Source organism: Falco punctatus (genome assembly GCF_963210335.1).
Source record: "Falco punctatus genome assembly, chromosome: 20".
Classification (NCBI taxonomy): domain Eukaryota; kingdom Metazoa; phylum Chordata; class Aves; order Falconiformes; family Falconidae; genus Falco; species Falco punctatus.
This window is the reverse complement of record NC_137600.1, coordinates 2,702,580-2,722,905: the sequence shown is the minus strand read 5'-3', so window position 1 is coordinate 2,722,905 and position 20,326 is coordinate 2,702,580. Positions and strand designations below refer to the sequence as shown.

At 43.0% G+C, this 20,326-nt stretch overlaps 1 protein-coding gene across 2 annotated transcripts in view; it reads right to left on the bottom strand.

Moving 5' to 3' along the window:
* Window positions 1–19,951, bottom strand: part of EBF2 (EBF transcription factor 2) — a 146,264-nt gene extending 126,313 nt beyond the window's left edge. For both annotated transcript variants that reach the window (XM_080370334.1, XM_080370333.1), the window contains exons 1-6: window positions 17,175–19,951; window positions 14,582–14,738; window positions 13,499–13,562; window positions 13,142–13,197; window positions 12,687–12,760; window positions 6,162–6,230 (exon numbers count right to left, since the gene is read on the bottom strand). In XM_080370334.1, the coding sequence (XP_080226460.1) occupies window positions 6,162–6,230; window positions 12,687–12,760; window positions 13,142–13,197; window positions 13,499–13,562; window positions 14,582–14,738; window positions 17,175–17,305 (551 nt within the window). In that variant the 5' untranslated portion in view covers window positions 17,306–19,951. The remainder of the gene's footprint in view (window positions 1–6,161; window positions 6,231–12,686; window positions 12,761–13,141; window positions 13,198–13,498; window positions 13,563–14,581; window positions 14,739–17,174) is intronic.
* Between the last annotated feature and the right edge of the window lie 375 nt (window positions 19,952–20,326).

Here is a 20,326-nt window from a genome sequence, read left to right as displayed (position 1 = left end):
AAAGTCTGTCCCATCCCAGTTGCATCACGTTGTTTAATTGAATTAAGATGTTTCATTCAAATCACATAGAAATTTCTTTTGACTATTTATCTCTTATTAAAAGAAGAATAAAACCAAAAAAAACGCAAATAAGTCATTCAACTGAAAAAGTCACTCAGCTCTTCGCAGTACCCTGGAGGCTTCAATTAGATCACAGCTTTAATAAACTAGGTAAAGCACTAAGAGTAACAAGCGCACAAATTAACCTGCTTAAATCTTCACGAAACAAAAAGTTTAAAAAAAAGAAAGGAACAAAAAGATCATTCCCACTTGATAAATGGGGAATTTACATCCAAAACTATAAAAAGCTTACGTAAAGTGAGAGAGAAAATCTGCAGTAAAATGAAGAAATAAATACACTTGCAGCATCCATGACCTCTTAAAAAGAAACTTGGTCTTATGATTATTTGTGTAACTGGGGTGGGAAAGGTAGCAAACTAATTATAATGTAGGCATGACAAAACACAGTTTTCATTTGGGAAGTATCATCTTCAAATGAACTAACTTCCACCCCTGTATCTGAAAGCCACCCCAACCCATCCACTTCATATCCCCGTCTACAATTGCAACACAGAAGGAAACGCTAGTACACAAAGTTCATGCTCTGATTTCCAGGAACTACAAAGGAACGTTAAGAACCACCACTTCAGCCATGAGGAAAAGAAACAAAAACTTTTACATTTCTGAAGTCTCAGTACCTCTGAAATTGGTAGGTTTACAACTCCAAAAACTAAGCAGGAAGACAGGATGAACAGAAATTAAGATCACTTAGAATCCACGGGTGCTATGAGCCACCATGGGAAGACACTAGAATCAATCTAGCTCCAGTTAATTTGTATCTTGTACGCCAAGTTAAAGCTTGCTCTAACATTTTGAGAAATAACCATGGCTCGCATTGTCCAAAAAACTAGAGTGCATATTTTGCAAATCCTTCTGGACTAAACATCTATCACGTAACCTCCCTTCTGTGTTCTGCTGGTCCTTTCAGTCCCGTGGAGTTATGCCCGTTTCTGCTTTTTGACGCCTGCAATAGCAGCATTGCAGGATCTGAGCTGTATTGTTGATGTTAAAAACAGAGGCAGCATTCTGAAGTCAGATTCTGATCCAAATTACACTGGAATTCTGACTCTGAATATTGCAGGAACCTAAATATTCTAATGTATCCTACACAGCAAATTTCAGTGAAGAAGCTCTGAATTCTTATAGAAACGTGCTAGTTTCCAAGAGTGAATGGAAAAATGACTGCAACGTCCCGAGGATCTAAATCTAGTCCCCAGAGCAAAGGTCACCACAGAAATGTTTTATTCAGCATAAGAACTTTTGGAATTCATTCAAGGAGAAGCAAAAACCCAACAACAACAACATGGCTGACATTTTTTTCCCACTGAACTATTTCTTCCTTTTTAAAGGAAATCATAGTTTCTATGATTTGGCCTAACACCAATGAATTGTGCCTCCCTACAGCAATAAAGAGGTAAACCAACACAATAGTCTAAGTATCAGTCTCTGGAAGCATAAAAAGCAAGGAAGCGCAGAAAGAAACAAATAAAGGGGACAACACCGTACTGCTGATGGAGTTATGTATGTTTTTGCAGCAACTTACAGCACAGACCCTGAACTCAGCTAAATCTGGTGCATGTTTAGTTCAGTGCAACACTGGATAGCAGGTTAGAACCTCAACAATTCTGAATGCTTTATTGGTCTCATGAGGTTTGTAGGATGCACCGATAGCGTGGTCACAAGCATGCAATGACAGGACAGCCAGCTGGACCAGACGCAGCCACTTAGCTAGCTCAGGCAAAAAAGAAAACCAGTCAGTTGCAGCAGCAACATTGGTGCCCATCTCTACCCAGCAGCAACGCCTCTCCTCGGTTCTTCATCACCCTTAGGGGGACCCAAAGTAGTTAATTTAAATTTGTGCCAACTCATGATAGAAGTATACCTCCAAGTACCATACAGAGCTTCCTTCATCTTGGACTCTAAACCCCTCTACCCTGCAGCTCCTTCAGCATTGAGGGAACCTGCTTGCCTCGCACAGGCTGCTTGTACAGTAAAACAGCTTCAAGATTAGTGAGGTGATGCCCTCCCAAACCCCTCAAGAAGCCACTGCCTTTGTGGGAGTTGCAAATCAAACGCAGAACTTGCTAGACCTAAGCTATACACAGCTCAGCCTAAACCCGGGTTCCATCTCTTCTCTCACACCTCGTGGTAGTCACCTACTAGAGCTTCGAAGATGTTGGTCTTTTCTACGCTGCACAATCAAGCGATGTTTTAACCATATCGGTCCTCAGACACAGCTGGAATTACAATGCAGACGGCATCTCCTGAGTGCCAACCACAATTTTCTCACACACTCTGGCAGCAGGAGCAATGCATATTAATTAACCTAGGCTCAAAGGGAGAACCTAGCGCCTTCAGACAACCAAGTTAATCTCTGGCCTCCATTTTCCTTCTTACTCTAAATGGAAAGCTCTAGTCCCATTTCACTTTGTGTGCACTGTTTAGGCATGGATCTGCATGACACAAACGTGGTTTTGTAAACCCTTCTCTCTTGATTTTACTGGCTTTTTTCCACTTCTCTAGAACAGCTGCATTGTTACATGACAGATTTTCACATTTACCTGTCATTTCAAACAAAAAACTTAATTCCAATTATTACTTATGTTTGAAGAAATCCCATAGTTCATTTTAAACTAGGAAAAATAACCACCATGAAAGCAACACTGAACTGAAAAATCTTACCATATTTATTGGCCTGCATGTTGCAGAGAGCTGCAAGCTGCATTTCAGAAATTATATTCCACCTTAAGCATATTCTTAAGCATAGATGTTTTCTTCTAAAGAAGCCATATAAAGACTCCCTAAATAAATAAGGACCCTGCTGCCGGATTCCCAAGCTAGTTTAGAACACACATGACTCTACAGCAGAGTCTTCTGCTTCTTTGAAAGACAGAAGTATTAACCCCATTGAACGTAGCTTAGGAGAGTGGACTGTTTAGTTAAACTCTTAAGTAGTTGCACTTACTGCTGTGGAAATGTCAGAGGATGACAGACTAGACAATTAATTCCTCTGTGCACAGACATGTGCAGCATAACTTTGTTATTATATTTGCATTACATGTGTTGATTTGGATGTAATACACAGTTTTATCTCTCACTCCTCAAATCTTCTTTAACTGGGTAAAGTGGTGGAATAGGAATAACTGTACAGAAGATGGAATCATTTGCTAGATCATAGAATTGTTTCAGTTGGAAAAGACCTTTAAGATCATCCAGTCCAACTATTAACCTAGCACTGCCAAGGCCCCGCTAAACCATGTCCCCAGGTGCCACATCTACACGTCTTCTAAATACCTCCAGGGATGGTGACTCAACCATGTCCCTGGGCAGCCTGTTCCAATGCTTCATAGCCCTTTCAGTGAAGAAATTGTTCCTAACATCCAACCTAAACCTCCCCTGGCACAACTTGAGGCATTTCTGCTTGTCCTATCACTTGTTAATTGGGAGAGGAGGACTGACCTCCACCTCACTACAACTTCCTTTCAGGTAGTTGTAGAAAGTGAGGAAGTCTCCCCTCAGCCTCCTTTTCTCCAGGCTAAACACCCCCAGTTCCCTCAGCTGCTCCTCACAGCACTTGTGCTCCAGACCCTTCACCAGCTTCATTGCCCATCTCTGGACACGCCCCAGCACCTCAGTGTCTTTCCTGCAGTGAGGGGCCCAACACTGTGCACAGGATCCGAGAGGCAGGCACACCAGTGCTGCGTACAGAAGGACGATCACTGCCCTAGGCCTGCTGGCCACGCTGTGACACAAGGCAGGATGCTGGTGGCCACCTGGGCACACTGCTGGCTCACGTTGAGCCAGTTGTCGAGCAGCACCCCCGGGTCTTTTTCTGCTGGGCAGCTTTCCAGCCACTGTACCCCCAGCTTGTAGCGTTGCATGGGGTTGTTGTCACCCAAGTGCAGGACCCAGCACTAAGCCTTGTCAAACCTTATACACCTGGCCTTGGCCCATTGACCCAGCCTGTCCAGACCCCTCTGCAGAGCCTTTCTGCCCTCCAGCAGATCAGCACTCCCGCCCAAAGGCTGCACTACTGATCAGTGGCACAACAAGAAAAAGGTTTTGCTTTGAGTTTAGCTTCTATTTACCACACTGTTCACTAAACCATGCTACCCCCAGACAGCAGTGCAGAGTTGTAACCATTCCTTTCCTCTGTAGCCTAAACCTGAAATAGCGACTGCCCTTAAAACCAAGTCTAACAGCTTTATCAGGCTGTACCCGCTATTTCTCTCATTTACCTTATTATTGCCACCACTGAACTCCAGATTTCACTTGCAATTTTGAGACACACAGACAGAAAGATGAAAGGGAAGAACTGACACTCGACAAGAAGCTGCCAGACTGAACCTAGAGGATGCTTCCATGCAAAAGAAATGCCTACAGGCAGAACGCCTATTGCTGTTAGCAGGGGAGTTACAAATAAAAGTTCTAGGCTTAGAGCAAGTTAGGAAAGGTTAGGACTCATTGACCACACAGATGACTTGAGTTGCACATTTTACACAGAGTTGTTGAAAAGTGTAACACTGTTCTAATAGTTTCACTTCCATTTCATTTTACATCAACAGATCTCAAATCCCCACAGAAAGCATCAGAATCTTCATTTTGCATGGGAATGGACAGCTTGCTCAAGATGACAAATTCAGTTAGTGGTAGTGACTACCCCCTTCGCAGCCTCAACTCATAGGTTAATAATACACTGCCTTACATCATGCTGCTTCTCCAGCAGTGAGACAAGTTTCAGAAAATTCAGGCTTCGGGCTGGAAAGTTCCCAAATGCAGATTCATACCAAACATCAACACAGCCAAAAATAAGCTACAAATTTCATAGGAAAGGTCAAGATGGCATATCTAGGACTTCTGCTCCTAGTCAGGAAGCTGCCCCACACACCCACACAAACAAATCAGTTTGCTGGAATTTCCAACTTTGGCCCCAACCACAACTTCTAAGGACAGAATTAAAAGGGAAAACCATGGGGTAAAATGAGTGGAAGAACCCCATCATATCGTCAAAGCTTCAAACTTATTTAGATTAACTCTGTGATGAAAAAACAAAAGAAATAATTGTAAACCTTTCTTCAGACCAGCTTGACCATTCTGAACGCCAAAGCAAATTCACATCAAATACTGTAACAAATAATGCTTAGTAGAATGTAGGCAGAACATGCCAGGCACATACAGACATAAAAAACGAGTCCACAATCAATCCATTTCAGCATCAGCTCTCCACCGGCCCCATGTACCACCTGCTACAGGGAAAAGAAACTCTTTAAACGGTTACTATAGGAGAGTCTGGGGGAAAAATATTTCTTCCCGAGTTTTCCTTATTTACTGTTCTCCTTCTGGAGGTCTTGGTTGTGTATTTCTTTTGGGAACAGCTCTGGCTGTTCTTTTCTTTGGTGTATCTTGCTGAACTCCAGATCCCAAACACCTCGAGTCAGTGAGTTCCACAGGCTTGTTTTCTAAGCCTCCACAAATATGATTTTCAACGTGCCAGTTCATTGCTGCTCTCCCTTATTTATATTATTTACCTAGAAACCAGCAAGCAGAACCTAGACCTGGATCTGGAACTGATTAACATACAGAGCTGCTGTTCTACATAAAATTGCTCACAAATTCCAAACCACCGGTTTCAACCCTGCCTAGTATGTCATGATTGTGCTTTCACTCCTTCCTTCCTCCCCATGTATCTACAAAAACATTGTTACTTCATTAAAGAAGCTTCTAGATTGCTCAAAGCTTTATCTGTGTCAGTAATACAGTTGGATCATATCCCTAGTGAGCAGAAGATAATCCAGGTGCATACACGGAATATTCGGTCACAAAGAAAGTCATACACAAAGATACGCTTAATTTAAAAAGATAAACGTCAACAGTTTTGTCAAGGTAACCCTAAAGCTAACCAACTCTTAGGCTGGCATTTTTGTAAAGAATGATGAAACAGAGACATCCCCGCGTGGCAGAAACTGACAGAGAACCATCAAGAAAGACCCTCAGCCACCTCAAAGCGCAAACAACAATTTGAGGGTTTTTTTTTTGTGGGAAAACAAGGATTTCTCTCCTACCTGTCAATGATCACAGGGTCAGACGGAGTCTCGTTTCTGTTGCCACAACTTTTCTTCTCACAGCACCGGCTAGAGAAAGAAAACCAAGATTAAAAAAATTGCCAAGACAGCTGATAGCAAGGCAACCAGCTAAAGGTCTTGTCTGCTAACCTTCAGGGCTCAATATATGCCTAGGAGTAACTGAGAAAATTCTGGCTAGGCTTTCCAGAAGGAAGAAGAACTAAGAGAATAGGGTGCCCAAGTCAATTCCACCTGGAGTTTGGCGCTTGGCTCCCCATAGCACTTTTTTTAATTCCCAGCTGAAACCAAACAGCAATACAGTCACGCTTTAGACTGAGGTACTATTTATAAAGGCTTAATAAACTACTAACAGATGTCATAATGACATTGCAGGCATGAGTATCATGTGTTCTGTATGGTTAAAAGTCCATCAAAAGAAGGTGTTAGAACTGACTATAAGCAACCTAATGATCTGTTATGTTCTAATAACAGATTTGTTGATTATTAAATATCTAGTAACGCCTAACTTTCATATGCCCGCAGAAAACTTCAACACTGTAGTAGCACCAATGAAAAAACAGCAAATGAACATACTTAGGTCCTATGAAGGATTTGAAGAGCTGTTTTTCAGGCTGCAATTTCATCTGTAAATCCCTTTGCAATTGTTTCAGTGATGATAAACCCTTGAGATTAGGCATGTATCTATACACATTTTATACTGTGTGGCTGCCAACACAACTATACTGAAGTTAGAACTCTCTCTTATAAGCTCACAGCATAAATATATTTATCTGACTTGGTAAGAAAACGCAAGATAACGCTGTCACCCTCAGGAGCTCGCGGTAGGGTATGTGTTGCAGAATGATCTCCACGTCACGTCCGCATTGATGTATGTGTGCATGCACACATATGCACAGAGTCAACTATGTGTGTATGCACACCTACCAATGCATACATATGAACACAGATGTATCCAGAGATGGTACAGAAGAATGCAACCTACACTTGGGAACTACTTGAAGTTCTTCACTCCCAGTGAAACTTTCTTCAGAAAAGAACAGAAGGAAAAACAACATAAAAAAAAAAAAAAATTAAAAAAAAATCGAGACAGGTCATTATTTGATTTCCACTGATATACTTATTGACTTGGACAATGTTCCTTGTATATATACCAGCTGAGTATCAGAAGTTTAACAGACTTTAAAAAACAGCCCTTGCTCTGAAACTCTCAATTCTAATAAATTTGTAGCAACATAAAAGTCTGTTAGAAGATGTAAGTCATCTTGATGCTCAGATAGTTTGCTCCAACCAAAGCTAACGTGGGAGGGGGAGGATGGAGGCATCCAAAACTTGAAGTTGACTATCAGAAATCCTATATGCCCCAGAAGTCACCAGACCAGATTCTGCCTTAAGTTACACAAATGTCTTTCCAAATTATGTTAGTCACATTCTGCTGAGGTTCTTCAACTTTACATATATGGAATCAAGAAATTGTTTGGGGTTTTGTAAAGTGATATAATAGGTGCTGAATATATTTGCAAAATTCTATAGTCAGTCCAAATCGTGCACTTTTCCAACTAGGGAGCAATTCCAAGCAGAGGAATTTAAAATAAATAAATAAATAAAATGCTTGAATTCACTGAAGGCAGTACAAAATATGAAAGAGTAGCGCTTTTTCTTAAATGCCTAATATTCAATTATAAATACCTAAAATAAGCATTTAGGCAAAAAAACCTCTTTCACATATGAAAAATTTCAAATGCATGCATTTTCTCCTTAAGTTACAGCATGTGCCAGGAACTTCCCATTTGCAAGTTGAAATTGCCCAGCAAGATGAGATACAACTAGCAAATCTATTTGAATATCAGCTTTAACTGTTTCAACATTTCTACATTCCCTTTGCCTGAAACCTGCACTTATTCATCGATGCTAGTCCTTTTAAAATAAAAGGATACACTAAATATTTAAAAATCCCTGGGGCAGACCCTCTAGCTGCTGTAAATTGTCATAGCTCCATCGACTTCAGTGAAGCTATGGTAATTCACACCAGCTAAGAATATCCCACTCTTTCCTTCCCCCAATTTTGTTTTAAGTGCTTCTCTTATGCATTTCACTGCCTAATGATTGGTTATAAAGAACTGCATATTTTTGTACTAAAAGCCAAGATGTGAGATATTTTCTATAGAAAAAGAAATAAACTCCCAAAAAAAGCAAAAACCCCTTGTTCAGGAGAATAAAAATTTAGCATGTCCAATATAACAATGCATTGGAAATAACACCAGGAATAAATGACTTGCTGGTTTACATGCCACTATAATAAAACAACAAAAGGAACTCAATTTTTATAATATTGTTGTAGTGTTTTGGTTTGGGCTGGGGGGGGGGGGGGGGGGGGGTTGGGGGGAGGGGTTACAGCTTACTGAAACAGCAGTCATTTCCTCTCTTTGCAGTAATACTAAAGGAGACATCCTTTGGTCATGTAACTTATGCAGATGGCCATAAGAAATATTTCTGATTGCAGTGCACCACAGTAACATTCCAGCAGCATGCACCAGCAGTACCTCCACCACATCTTGTCAGCTCCTATACTCTTCCCAGAGAGGTTACCATTTCTTGGCGTAAGTGTTTTAGAATGAGTACAACACGAGTGCATTCTAAAATGAGCCTATCTCGGTTTATTTTGGTTTGCACAATTCTCGCAGTTAGGAACCTCACATTTGTAATACTTAAAAATTTCCCTTCTAAAACTGTGGCTTACAACTAAAGTTCTCCAAATATTTTTAAAATACCTACATTCTTATCACACTCAGGTAACAGATTTTTGATAGTGCGCTAGATTTTTTTCTCTTTGACCATAATACTTTTTGAGCTCAAACGTATCTGAAAAAATTTCTCAGTTAGGAAAAACAATCGCTTACTTCCAGCAAATGAGTAGTTCACAATGGAAATCAAGAGTACTTTTACAGGCTGAGGATGTTTGAGCCCAGCATTTTAGCAAAAGTACCTCTCAAATCTTTAAATCCCTGTTTTCAAGCATTTCATCACAGTATCCAAGCACCAACATTTCCACTGAGTTTGTTTTACAAGTGCTATCTTAAACTGGAACAAGCCAATTCTTTTAAAGTCAATGGCAAAAATCCCAAACTCTGGTGGTCCAAGATCAAGCCTACAGTACCCTCATAAAGCAAATTATTGGCATGACTTCACCGATATTTACACTTCTGTTACAATGTTGTGCTAGGAACATACCTTTAGAGATGCTCATTTGCTTCAACAAGAACATTGAGGTCTAAGACTTCTCTTTTCTACACCTTTGCTTATTATACTTTCCCCTCTAACTAGATCTATATGGGGAAAATAATGGTTTACACATTGTGAACAGTCCTGAAAAAACCTGGAAACACACACAGAAAACAGAAAGCTACCACAGACAACACCAGATCTACAAACGGAATGCTCCAGGAGGCTCACGTCAAAGGCAAACTTGCATCCTTTCCCTCCTTGCCCTTGACTAAAATGGTTTTAAAATTCAACCCTCAGCTCCCCTCCCCTCACACTACCCCCCCCACCAAAAAAAAAAAAAAAAAAAAATCTGTCTCTAATTTCAAACTCAAATAAGCTCACAGCATGGTGGCCTTTGTTTTGTTTTCTTCTCCCCAACTCCTCCCTGCAATTGCATAACAAAAGTGTCTAAATTCACACCATCTGGCCGATAAAGACACAGGCCCCAGTGGCCGCCTGGCCCAGCTGATTAGAGCTCCCGTCTAGTCTGAGCCTTGTGGCGAAAGTCACAGCTGTGGGGCTTGCTTGCACTCAATACAACTCTGTTATTAGCCAGCTGTAGGCCCTGAGACTACTTCTGTTCAAATTATAATACCTTTTAACCCTCTGAGCATTGAGGGCATAGGGGGTTGCTGGCAGCGGCATAACAACTAGTTTCCTCTTAGTCGATAATTGGAAGAAAAAGAAGAGGAGAAAAAAGTTATTCCAGGAGAGGAGAATGTTTACCTTGATTTCCAACCATCGGAGAGAAAGGCTGTGTATTTAAGGCAGACCCAACTAATAGGAACAGTTCCCATTAGGCCGTAATAACCCAAATGGAAAATTTCAGATCTGCAAATAAATAAATAGAGCCTCTCGCTGAAAGCACTAATTATTGGGAGTTAAGAGTTTAACTTTCAATTGGTATGACAGATTGTTGTAGCCGTATCAATATTTAGACAACTTTCCTGCTAAGCATGCATCTGTCACTGTCTGAGTGGAGGATGCAGAGTTTTGGATGCACTTGTCTCTATACAGCAAGAATATCTGCATGTGTGATTACACACACACAAAAAAAAAAAAAAAAACAAAAAAAAGCCTACCTTCAGCTAGCAAGGCTTAGAAGAAGAGCAGAAAGACAGGCAGACCCTTCTTTTTAAAAACAGTAGGCATCAATTTGGACAGCAGAGCGGGTACATTGCATTAAATTTTTATATACCGTTACTAATGCAAACTAAACTAGGGGCTTTAAAAATTGATGCTGCCACTTTAGCGGCACACAATGAGGAAGATTTGATTATTGTACTTAAAAGAAATAAAATAAAATGTCAAGTTTAACTGGAGTTGGATCCATTCCCTTGGCATTATTCAAAGTGATACGTGTAATGGCTCTTCAGAATATGCGGCATCCTGTTCAGAGATACTTTAGGAAAACATGACGTTTAAAACCAAACGTCTTGATTAGGTTACAGAGCGCTTTTGATTTCACTCACTAATCTGTGTTTTACATGGAAAGGACGTCTCTGAGTTGTAATTCTTCCTTGGCTAATCTATCAAGCAGAAGAGCTCAGTATAATCAGAATAGCAGTTTACATTTGTAAAACACTACCTTAAATCAAGCATGGAATATGTTTATAGGCATCAGTAGAAGCCAGGTATATAAAAGCTGAACAGAGCATTTGATACTATAAAGGCGTGGAGAGGAAGCAGGGGAAAAAGCCAAATTATTTTGAAGTACTTTTGGCTGGGAAGGTGCTGGTGTTTGCTGAAATAGTTTAACTTCTAAAATAGAACTGCACTCTCTCCAGGAAGAGTGGAGAAAGATGAAGTATGCTAACTGTTATTTTGCTATGACAAACCAGGACCCAACTGCATAGCAATTCAAAGATCTGTCTTCTCTAAAGTTCACCTAGTTATAGCAAAGACTTTTAAACAATATAGATAGCATATATATTTAAATCCACACACAAGTTCTAGATATACGCAAAGGTATATACGTTACTTTCTGGTACATCTTTGCTGCTACACCTACAGGTCCTGGCAGAGCGCACAGCATGCATCTCTCTACATGAGATGGGCTGTGCTCCTGTATACGTATGTGAATCTTGGTTAAAAGTAACAATGATCATTTTCTTAATTAACGAGAGAAAAGCACAACAGATAAACGCTATTCTTATTGTATTTAAAAAGTAATGGAATAGTTGACATAATTGTTAAGTACTGAAACTGAGACCCTCTCTTAAGAAGAAGTCTGTCTCAATAAGCTGCTCTTACTACTTTATTAACTTAAAAGGCTACTTTAAAAAAAATCGAGTAGCAAACTGCAACATTAAAAGAAGCAACATTCAGTCCAACAGCTTAACCCCTTCCCACTAATACAATAAATCACAAACTGTGTTTAATAAAAGTCAGGATTGGGTTTGCCTTTCATTTTATGAAAGAACATTCTATGCACAATTTAACACATTCTAATATAAGAGCATTGACTGTTTGCATTGTTAGATGTATTGAAAAAAATTTAATTATGCAAGAACAGGAAAAGTAGTAAGTTACCATGGAAGCACAATGTACATACATAAGGTACATGTAATTTCAGACTTATACAAATGTTATTAAAAACATCCTCAACTCATTTTACCCTCTAATTTATAACTTTACATGCTAAAAGTAGGGTATTTTTTAATTAAAAGGTGGAAGCCCCCTAAATAATGCTTACACAGTATAGAAAAGAAAGATTTGTGTTCGGGTTTGATGGGATTCTTTTCTGGTTGGAGTAGAACTAAGCAAAATTAAAGAACATTAATGGTGATAATTCAATTAAGAAAATTAAAATATTTCAGCAGAGAAAATTGCATGAAGAATGCCTTTCAATTTCTAGGTAAAAACCTGTAAATTAAACTGCTAATTCTCAAAAGATGAACAGGAATTTTGTAAGAAGTAAGCATATGAGAAGTCTTGATTTAAACAACACATACAAAGGCCTAGTTTAAAGCAAAACAGTGCAGCTCAGACTGCTAAATCTCTTGCAGTTAAAAAAAAAAAAGAACCCACGCCACAAATAAAGAAAACCCAAATATCTGTACTGAACCCAAATCAAATATTATCCGCATGTAAAAAGAAAAGCTTCCTACACAAAGAATCTCTCTGATTTAACAAAACAAATAAAAGCAAACTCTTCCTACCTACAACTTCATCGGAAAGGCTGTTTTGGCACCTATGGAAACCGACTTCACAAATGGTATGTCGTTAATAAAGTCATCTTACCTGCACATGACTTCATGGGTAAGCAAAACTCTGCACATTTCAGGATTCTTATTCTGTCCTTCATAAGTTATGGGCTACAAAAATTAAAAAAAGTGGTAAGCCAGTAGCATCAGAGGGTTACTTACTGGTCACAATATTCAGATGTGAGGTGAAGGCTTTTTACCATTGCTCACCATTCCCTGCAAATAAATACCTTCCCCCAAAGACTTTAGGAGCAGGGAAAGCAGCTTATATGTAAATACTGAGAAAAAGTGGATCAAATTCTACAATCCATAGAGGGGGGAAAAAGAGACTTAAGAGCATTACTCTTCGATTGCCCTCAAAAATAAGATCTGCAATACAGATGAACAAGAGACAAAAATGAACCAGATAATAAAACACATGCGGGACAACATTAAGAGAAAAGGAAGGATAAGGTGGGACAGCACGGCACGGCACATAGGAGCTCTGTTCACCTGCTTAGTGACTGAATCGATGAGTCTAACATAGAGATCCTGTTCAGTCCTGACACCTAGAGCGAGACAGAAGAGTAATAAATAATGCTGTTACGTACAGCTTTCCCTAAACATAAGAACAAAACCATTGAGTTTCATCTAGTGCTTTACTGAACATCCTCAGAAAGACCATTTAGTTTTGTTTCCCCTAGCGTGCTTCCCAAGCCCATCCACACCAGGTAAACCTCAGAGCCCATCCCTACACTGAAGGGGCACCAGGCAAGGGAATTTCTGTGTGTTTTAGAAATCATAGTGACAGCACCTACAAACCTTGCCTGACTATGCAACCTACAGAAGGTGACTGGAAAGGGGACTCACCGTTGCTATAAAGGAGTTGGAGCTTGTAATGCGTACCGTTGTTCGTCTTTTCATTGCCTTGCTCCTGAAAGATAGAATTTAAAAAAAAAAAAAAATCTTGCAGAACTTACACTTGGCACATTTAAAATGCAAAAGCTGATAATCGTGATGGAAATTACAACGGAGTTCATTAAAATTCTGAGAGGTGAATCCACTGATTGGGATGTATTAACCTTCCGAATGACCCAGGACAAACTACAAAGTACTGCTGACATCTTTTCCTTGTAAGAGTTCAAGAACTTCTTTTCCTCTCTTATTTGCTGTTATGCTCTCAACTTTTTCAAGTCAATACACTGAGACGAATTTGTACATTTCAAGTCAGTTACATCAAGCAGATTGATAGTAGGAAAGCTCAGTGGGTTTGGTTTGAATGTGTTCATTACTTTGCCACAGTGTTATTTTGAGACATTATTGATATTTATTTCCTGAACGTTGTGTGACAGGGATGTTTCTTGCATGGTTTTTACTGTAATTTCCTAGAAGATAATTACTTATGAGCATCCTTCATAATTCAAAAAATCTTGCCCATGACTAAGAAAATAATTCTTAAAACAATGTGAAGCAGTCAACATATGGATTTAAAATCCAAAAGCAAATGCTTTTCAAGTCCTGCCATTGACTTTGGAGTCTTAAGAAATACATATAATCGAGCTCAACAGATAATATGACACATTACAGGTCAGATTCCATGTCTATTAGAGTACTAATAAAACTAGGCAGATCTGGTAGGTACCAAAAATAAGAATAAAGATAAATAAAAATTTAAAAAGGCGCATTTATCCCCCACGATTTTTTTTTAATTTTATTTTTAGTAGGTATATGAAATTCCCATTGTACTCCCGGTACAGCAGAGGCTCGCAAGCCTTTTTAACTACGGCAGCACACAGAGGGCAACAGCTCTACCAAAGCACCTGAACCCTTGACAAAAAGCTGGTCGTATTTTATTAGGGACAACAGGTATTAGAAGTTCGCAGCTCAGTGAGAGAGAAGAAAAGTCAAATTTGGAGAGGAAAAAAGAGGATGAAGAAAGATAACAAGCCTTACTTTATCATTTTCTACAAAGTCCACAAAAGCTGTCCTCTCTATTTCCACGGGCTGCCCCTGTCTGTCGTAGAGAGCCAGAACAAAGTGAAAGAAATTGGATTTCCTCAAGTTGGAGGGTGGCTGCTTTTCAAAGTGAGCTCTGGACAAAGCTACTCCGCTGTGGAGGAAACATACGGGATGGGGTGTGGGGGGAGAGACAAAGACATTACCAGGTTGTGCAGCAGTAACAGCAAAACAACAACAGAAAAGGCAGCACACGTTCGGAGAGAAGCCGGGAATCGCCCACCTTGTGCGAGTGCCGCACGCAGGAGGTTACAGGAGTCACTTGTCACCGGCGGCCGCGGGCGCGCACGGCGGCTCCGCGCTCCGAGCCGGCCGGGGGGGCTGGAGCGGCTGCGGGCCGGGGCCGGGGGACCCCAGCCCGGAGCTGGCACCGCACCGCGCGGCTCGGCCCCGGCGCCTTTGTTATGCTCCGAGGACAAGGAGAACTGGCAGAGCCCGCACGGTGAGGGATGGGTTATCGCCAAGCGCTTTACTTCCTCCTCTACCTCCTCGCAATGCAACGCGCGGAGTGGGAAGCAGATGTAACATGTCAGAGAGTCTGGAAGTGCTACCTATACATCCCAGCATTGTTCACTTTTCCTGCAGGAGAAGACAAGCGACCTCAAAACGTTTCCTACAAGCGGACTGTCAGCTTGAGGGCACCTACATTTTAGGTGAAAGACAACTAGTTTCAAGCAGAGCGCCCGCTTCCCTCAGCAGCGAAGTTTGTCAGTGTAGTCTTTAGCCACTGACCTATTTGAACTGACGCCTGGGTCTTCGATTTCTGATTTCAATTGAAAGAATTTAGACTCAAGTTAATTAGCCCTTGCCCAATTCTCATCCCTGACTGCAGAAAATGCAGTGACATTTCCCACAGATCAGCCGCCTGAGGAAAGGATGCTTTTGCGCATCCACGACACCTCCAACTGCAGCTCCATTTCTTAGAGAAACTAGCTGCAGCTGCCTCTCCGTAACGCCGATTTCTACCTACTGCAGAGAAAATAGGTGCACACGAGCACCTCCATATTACTTAATACACAGATTAAGTCTACCTGCCAGACAAGTTAGGGTCAGAACTGCTTCGGGTTTCAGTCCCCAAAACAGTTCCACTGCATTGGCAAAAGTGGTTTGACTCTTTCAGGGAACTACGGATGTTTCCCTGTGTTTTCCATTGCCAAACAGGTACGGTGTGAACTCACCACATCCACCACAACTGCACCTAGTTTGGGGCTTCCACTCATTCTGCATGTAAGAACTGGGATTTCTTGGTTTGTTACAGATCTCTGAAGAAAACCTGGCGATGCCACAGAGCAGCACCATGCGACTGCACCTCCACTTTCCTTTTACTTTCGGTTTCCTCAGGAATAAACCTCTTCCCTCTCCCCCCCTATCCTCCCCCCCGCCCCCCTTCGTATTTATTAAACCGTCTATCGACATTCATAAAACTCTTGATAACTCCTCCCATAGAGCCTGGAAAACCTTGCTCACGGCTCATGCCGTGGGTGGGGGCATAGATGTACTATTTCTATAACGTCCCTGTTTCATTTGAAGTCCCATCTGCTGTTACATGCCCTTCACCTTGTCTCTATACTAAATAAAACCTAACTTATTCCCGGGACCAATTTAGCCTTCCCCTTTCCCGACGCTACTACCTTTTTTTTTTTTTTTAAAAAAAAAAAAAAAAAGTATCTAGAGGGAAGGGGGGGGGGGGGGGGGAACCGCACCACTTTTAGGTAAAAAAGGGTTTTCATTAGCTTACTCCCTAATGGGAAGAGACTGGAATAACGGTCCTGTGCTGACTTGGCTGGGAAGGGAAAACGGGGAGTGGGGGGGCGCTAACCCGCCCGAACAAGTAAGAGGCACGCAGAGAAGCCCCCGGCTCGGTGTGCCCGGTGGCATTCGGGACGGGCAGGCTCCGTGGCACGGCAGGCAGGTGCTGCGGGCAGGCAAGCGGGAGGGCTGCAGGCAGGCTGGGCTGGCAGGGCTCCCCGCCGCAGTGCCAGGCTGCCGGCGCCCCCTCCCCCGGCAAACCGCCCCTTGCCCGCGTTACTCAGCCAGCATTGGGCCCACTACGCACGGTAGCTGCACAGCCCTCGAATTAAGTAAAACAAGATGGGCCAAGGAGGGAGGGCGGGGGAAAGGATCTACACTGAAGTTAATTCTAACTTGGTCCGCTCCTATTCGGCTGTCTGACCCAGAAAGCTGGAAGGGATACCCTGTACCGCTAGGTACAACCAGTCCACCCACCCACACACCTCCCTCGTGCAGAAAAAGAAAAGGCGATCCGATCTCTCGGTCATCTGATCCCTGCTCTGGATTTTAGGACTCTTGGTGCTCTCCGGTTTTGGAGCGCTTCTCTCTAGATCTAGCTGCGCTACCTTGAATTTTCACTGACTAGAGACCGGGAGGGGGACAGAAAGGGAGAAAATAAATTTAACATCAAATGGAAACCACAACAGGGAGTAAAGAAAAGGCTTGCTTAAAAAAAAAAAACAAAACAACCAAACAACCGGGGGGGGTGGAGAAGTGGGGGAGAAATAGTCACGGTTACCTTTGTGCCGCTACGTTTGCATCCACAACCCCAACGTTTCTGACCCAGGACCTGACGGAATCCATTTCAGAACCTAGAGATTTATCTTTCAGAATCGGTCCTCTTCCTAAAGTATCTTGAATCCCAAACATTTAAAAAGTCTATTCCAACTAGCAACAGTTTCCTTTGGGGAGATAAGGGAGGAGAAAAGAAAAAAAAATAACAAAAAAAAAAAAAAGACGCAGCCTTTGAAACTGACACACACAAATCCCAGGAAAGTGGAGAAGTTCAGCTTTAAAACCAACTTCTTCTGCTTTTAAATGCTACGTGGTTTTAATGCCTTCAAATAGAGAAAAAAGTTTTTTCTCTTGCACAGTAAAAGTTATGCTGATTCAGTCTTGCCTGGTATCATCATCCTTCAAACGCAGAAGAGGAAACTGCATCCAAAAACTGATCGCTGTTAACAAGGATCACCTGTTTCTCAGCAGACACAAGGATTGATTGCTGCCTAATCCAGAGGAGGAAAAAAAAAAAAAAAAAAGCGGGATAAATTGTAAAAGAAAGGAAGAAATGGAGCTAACGAGAGTCTGATTACACACTACGCCTGGGAAGAGACGGTCCTTCCCAAACCGGTCACCATGAATGGGTTACAGCAATGGGAGCAGACATACCGGGAAGGGGGAGGAGCCCGCGCCCAAATAAGGGGTGGATATTTGCATAGCCGGCCCCGATTGGAGGGCTGCGGGCGGTCCTGCCGCCGCTCCGCGCTGGCTCCCGGCTCCGAGCAGTCACCCCCGGGGCGGGGGCGGCGAGGCCGGAGCGGGCCGGCTGCCGGCGGGGCAGGGGCGGTGGCGGTGGCCCCGGACCCGCGCTAGCCCCCGCGCCAGCTCCCGCGCCCCGCAGCCCGGCCGGGCGAGCTGCTGGTTCAGCGTCATAGCCCGTCAGCCCCACACCGAACAGTCCCGCCGCACGGCGATTGTACTGCGTTAAAAGCAGCGGTCTCTCTCCACCCGTTCCGCGCTGTGCTAAGCGAGCAATCGCACAGGTAGTTGGCTGCGCTGCTTCAGGCGCGGTATTTTGAAAGAAAGAAGCGCTGAGAGGGGCCGCAATGGGCGGCAGCAGCGGTGCCTGCGGGCGTGCATGCAGAGCCCGCGGGCGAGGACGAGCGAGGGACTGCAACGCGCCCAGAAGCCCCCCAACTTGTCACTACAGGCGGGCCGTCAGGTCTAGCCCGAAAACTTTTAATAACATGCTCCGCAGGCAAAATCTCCGAATCATGGAAATCGGAGCTCTCCCCAGCCCGGCCCGCTGTGAACCAGGACGGTACCTGGTCTGCATTTTTTTTTTTTTTTTTTTTTTTTAAAACCACTCTGCCTTGGCGATATTTTCCTCCTGGCCCTTTTGTATTCTGATCTGTGTATAGATCTGCCTCTGAAATCTATATAACACCAACGCGAAAACAGATTTCAAGACAATGAATGCAAATCTGTGCTCAGAGACCATCTGCCAGATGAGGGAATCAGATGTTCGGTAGTTAAAGGGACAGCACAAGGATTTCCTTGACTCATTATGAGCAGCTCCTCTCTTTAACCTGCTTTATTTTTTTTTTAAACGGTATAGAACTACAATTTCCATTTCAGAATAAATCCTAACTCCTACCATCCACGTTCGGTTGCACTTCAAAAAGCCACCTTTCTGTTAAACGCTAGATTATTTTTATGGATTTTCATACAGTTGTCTCAAAAAAAAAAATCGCAAATTTAAATCTTCCCATAAAACTTTCATAAAAATGTATCCTTAATTCAGGCACGATCAAGGGCAAAGCCAGGACTCCAAATTACTCTGTCTACATAAGTGACAGACATGGTATCAGATGAACTAATACATCTCCCACAATCTTTGTTCAAGGAAATTTTCCATGCTAACCCACCTCCCCAAATTGATAAATATGCAGTGAGTGATTTTGCCAGGTTAGCGAAAGGCGAGGCTGGCGTTATTTTAACGTTAAAGAAAAGCAACAGCGGTTTGATGGCGTTCTAGAGTGGAGGCCAACCTTTCAAGAGGCGAGTTTAGCATCTTTGAGATGCAATTTCTCAGTACAAAAAAAGCCCAATCCCACCAAACAGGGTAAGATGTTATACAGAAAGAAAGTAAGAAAACAATGTAAAGACTAAGAAGTGAGAAAACTATGTAAATGTACAGGCGGAGGTAAGGCATATTATGATGATTTTTTTTAAACTATTTCGCAATAGGCGTGGGTACATTTCCTCGAATAAAAGCCCCCTCTTTGTACTAGGATCATTTTTGGCAGTGCCACTCTGACCGTTTCTGCGTTTATTCTTAAACCTGGGGCAGGGACGGAAGGGGAGGGGGACGGAATTCCCACTCGATCTAACCTTGGCCGATGTATTCCTAAAAAGAAAATGTTTCCTAACAACTGAGGTCCCTCGCTCGCAGTGATAAAGCCGAGTCTGTCCCTCTCAGGCATTACAGGGAGCCCGGTCGGATCCAGCCCAGATGCTTGTTCAGTTCCAGCCCAGCGGCTGCAGCGGCCCGGGGCGCGGCGGGGCGCGCACGGCGGGACCGTGCCAGCCTTGGGAACAATGGGGACTCGTGTGCCGCGGCCCCCGGGAGCCCGGCTTTTAGGGATTCATAGCGGGTCAGAGGGCAGCGGCGCGGGTCAGAGGAGACGCACTCCCTTCGCCCCAAACAGCTGCCACCAGAATTTTGCACTTCGGGGACAAACGAACGGAGCCTTCCCCTCTTGCCCCAGCGGGGCCTGCCGGCCGCGGGGCAAGCCCCCCCCCCCCCCCCCCCCCCCCCCCCCCCCCCCCCCCCCCGCGGGGGGAGCTTTGTGAGCGCCGGGGAAGCGCTGCGCCGCGGGCGGCACAGCCCCGCGCCTGCTCGGCTCATCGACTCCTGCCACAGGACGGGCTTTCAAGGGGAGAATTTGCTCCCCCCAACTAAGTTTCTCTCCTTCGCAGCGTATCTTAAGAGGACAGGAGTTACTAAACACTTCTGACATTATAAACTCCCTTTCTAGGTTCCCCGTTTCAAGCACTTGGTTTAACAACAATTCGTGAAAAGCCCATCTCTCAGACTCTTCTGATGTAAATTCGCTGAGTACAAGCGGCATTTACACCAGTGCAACCACCGCTTAATTTGGATTTGCA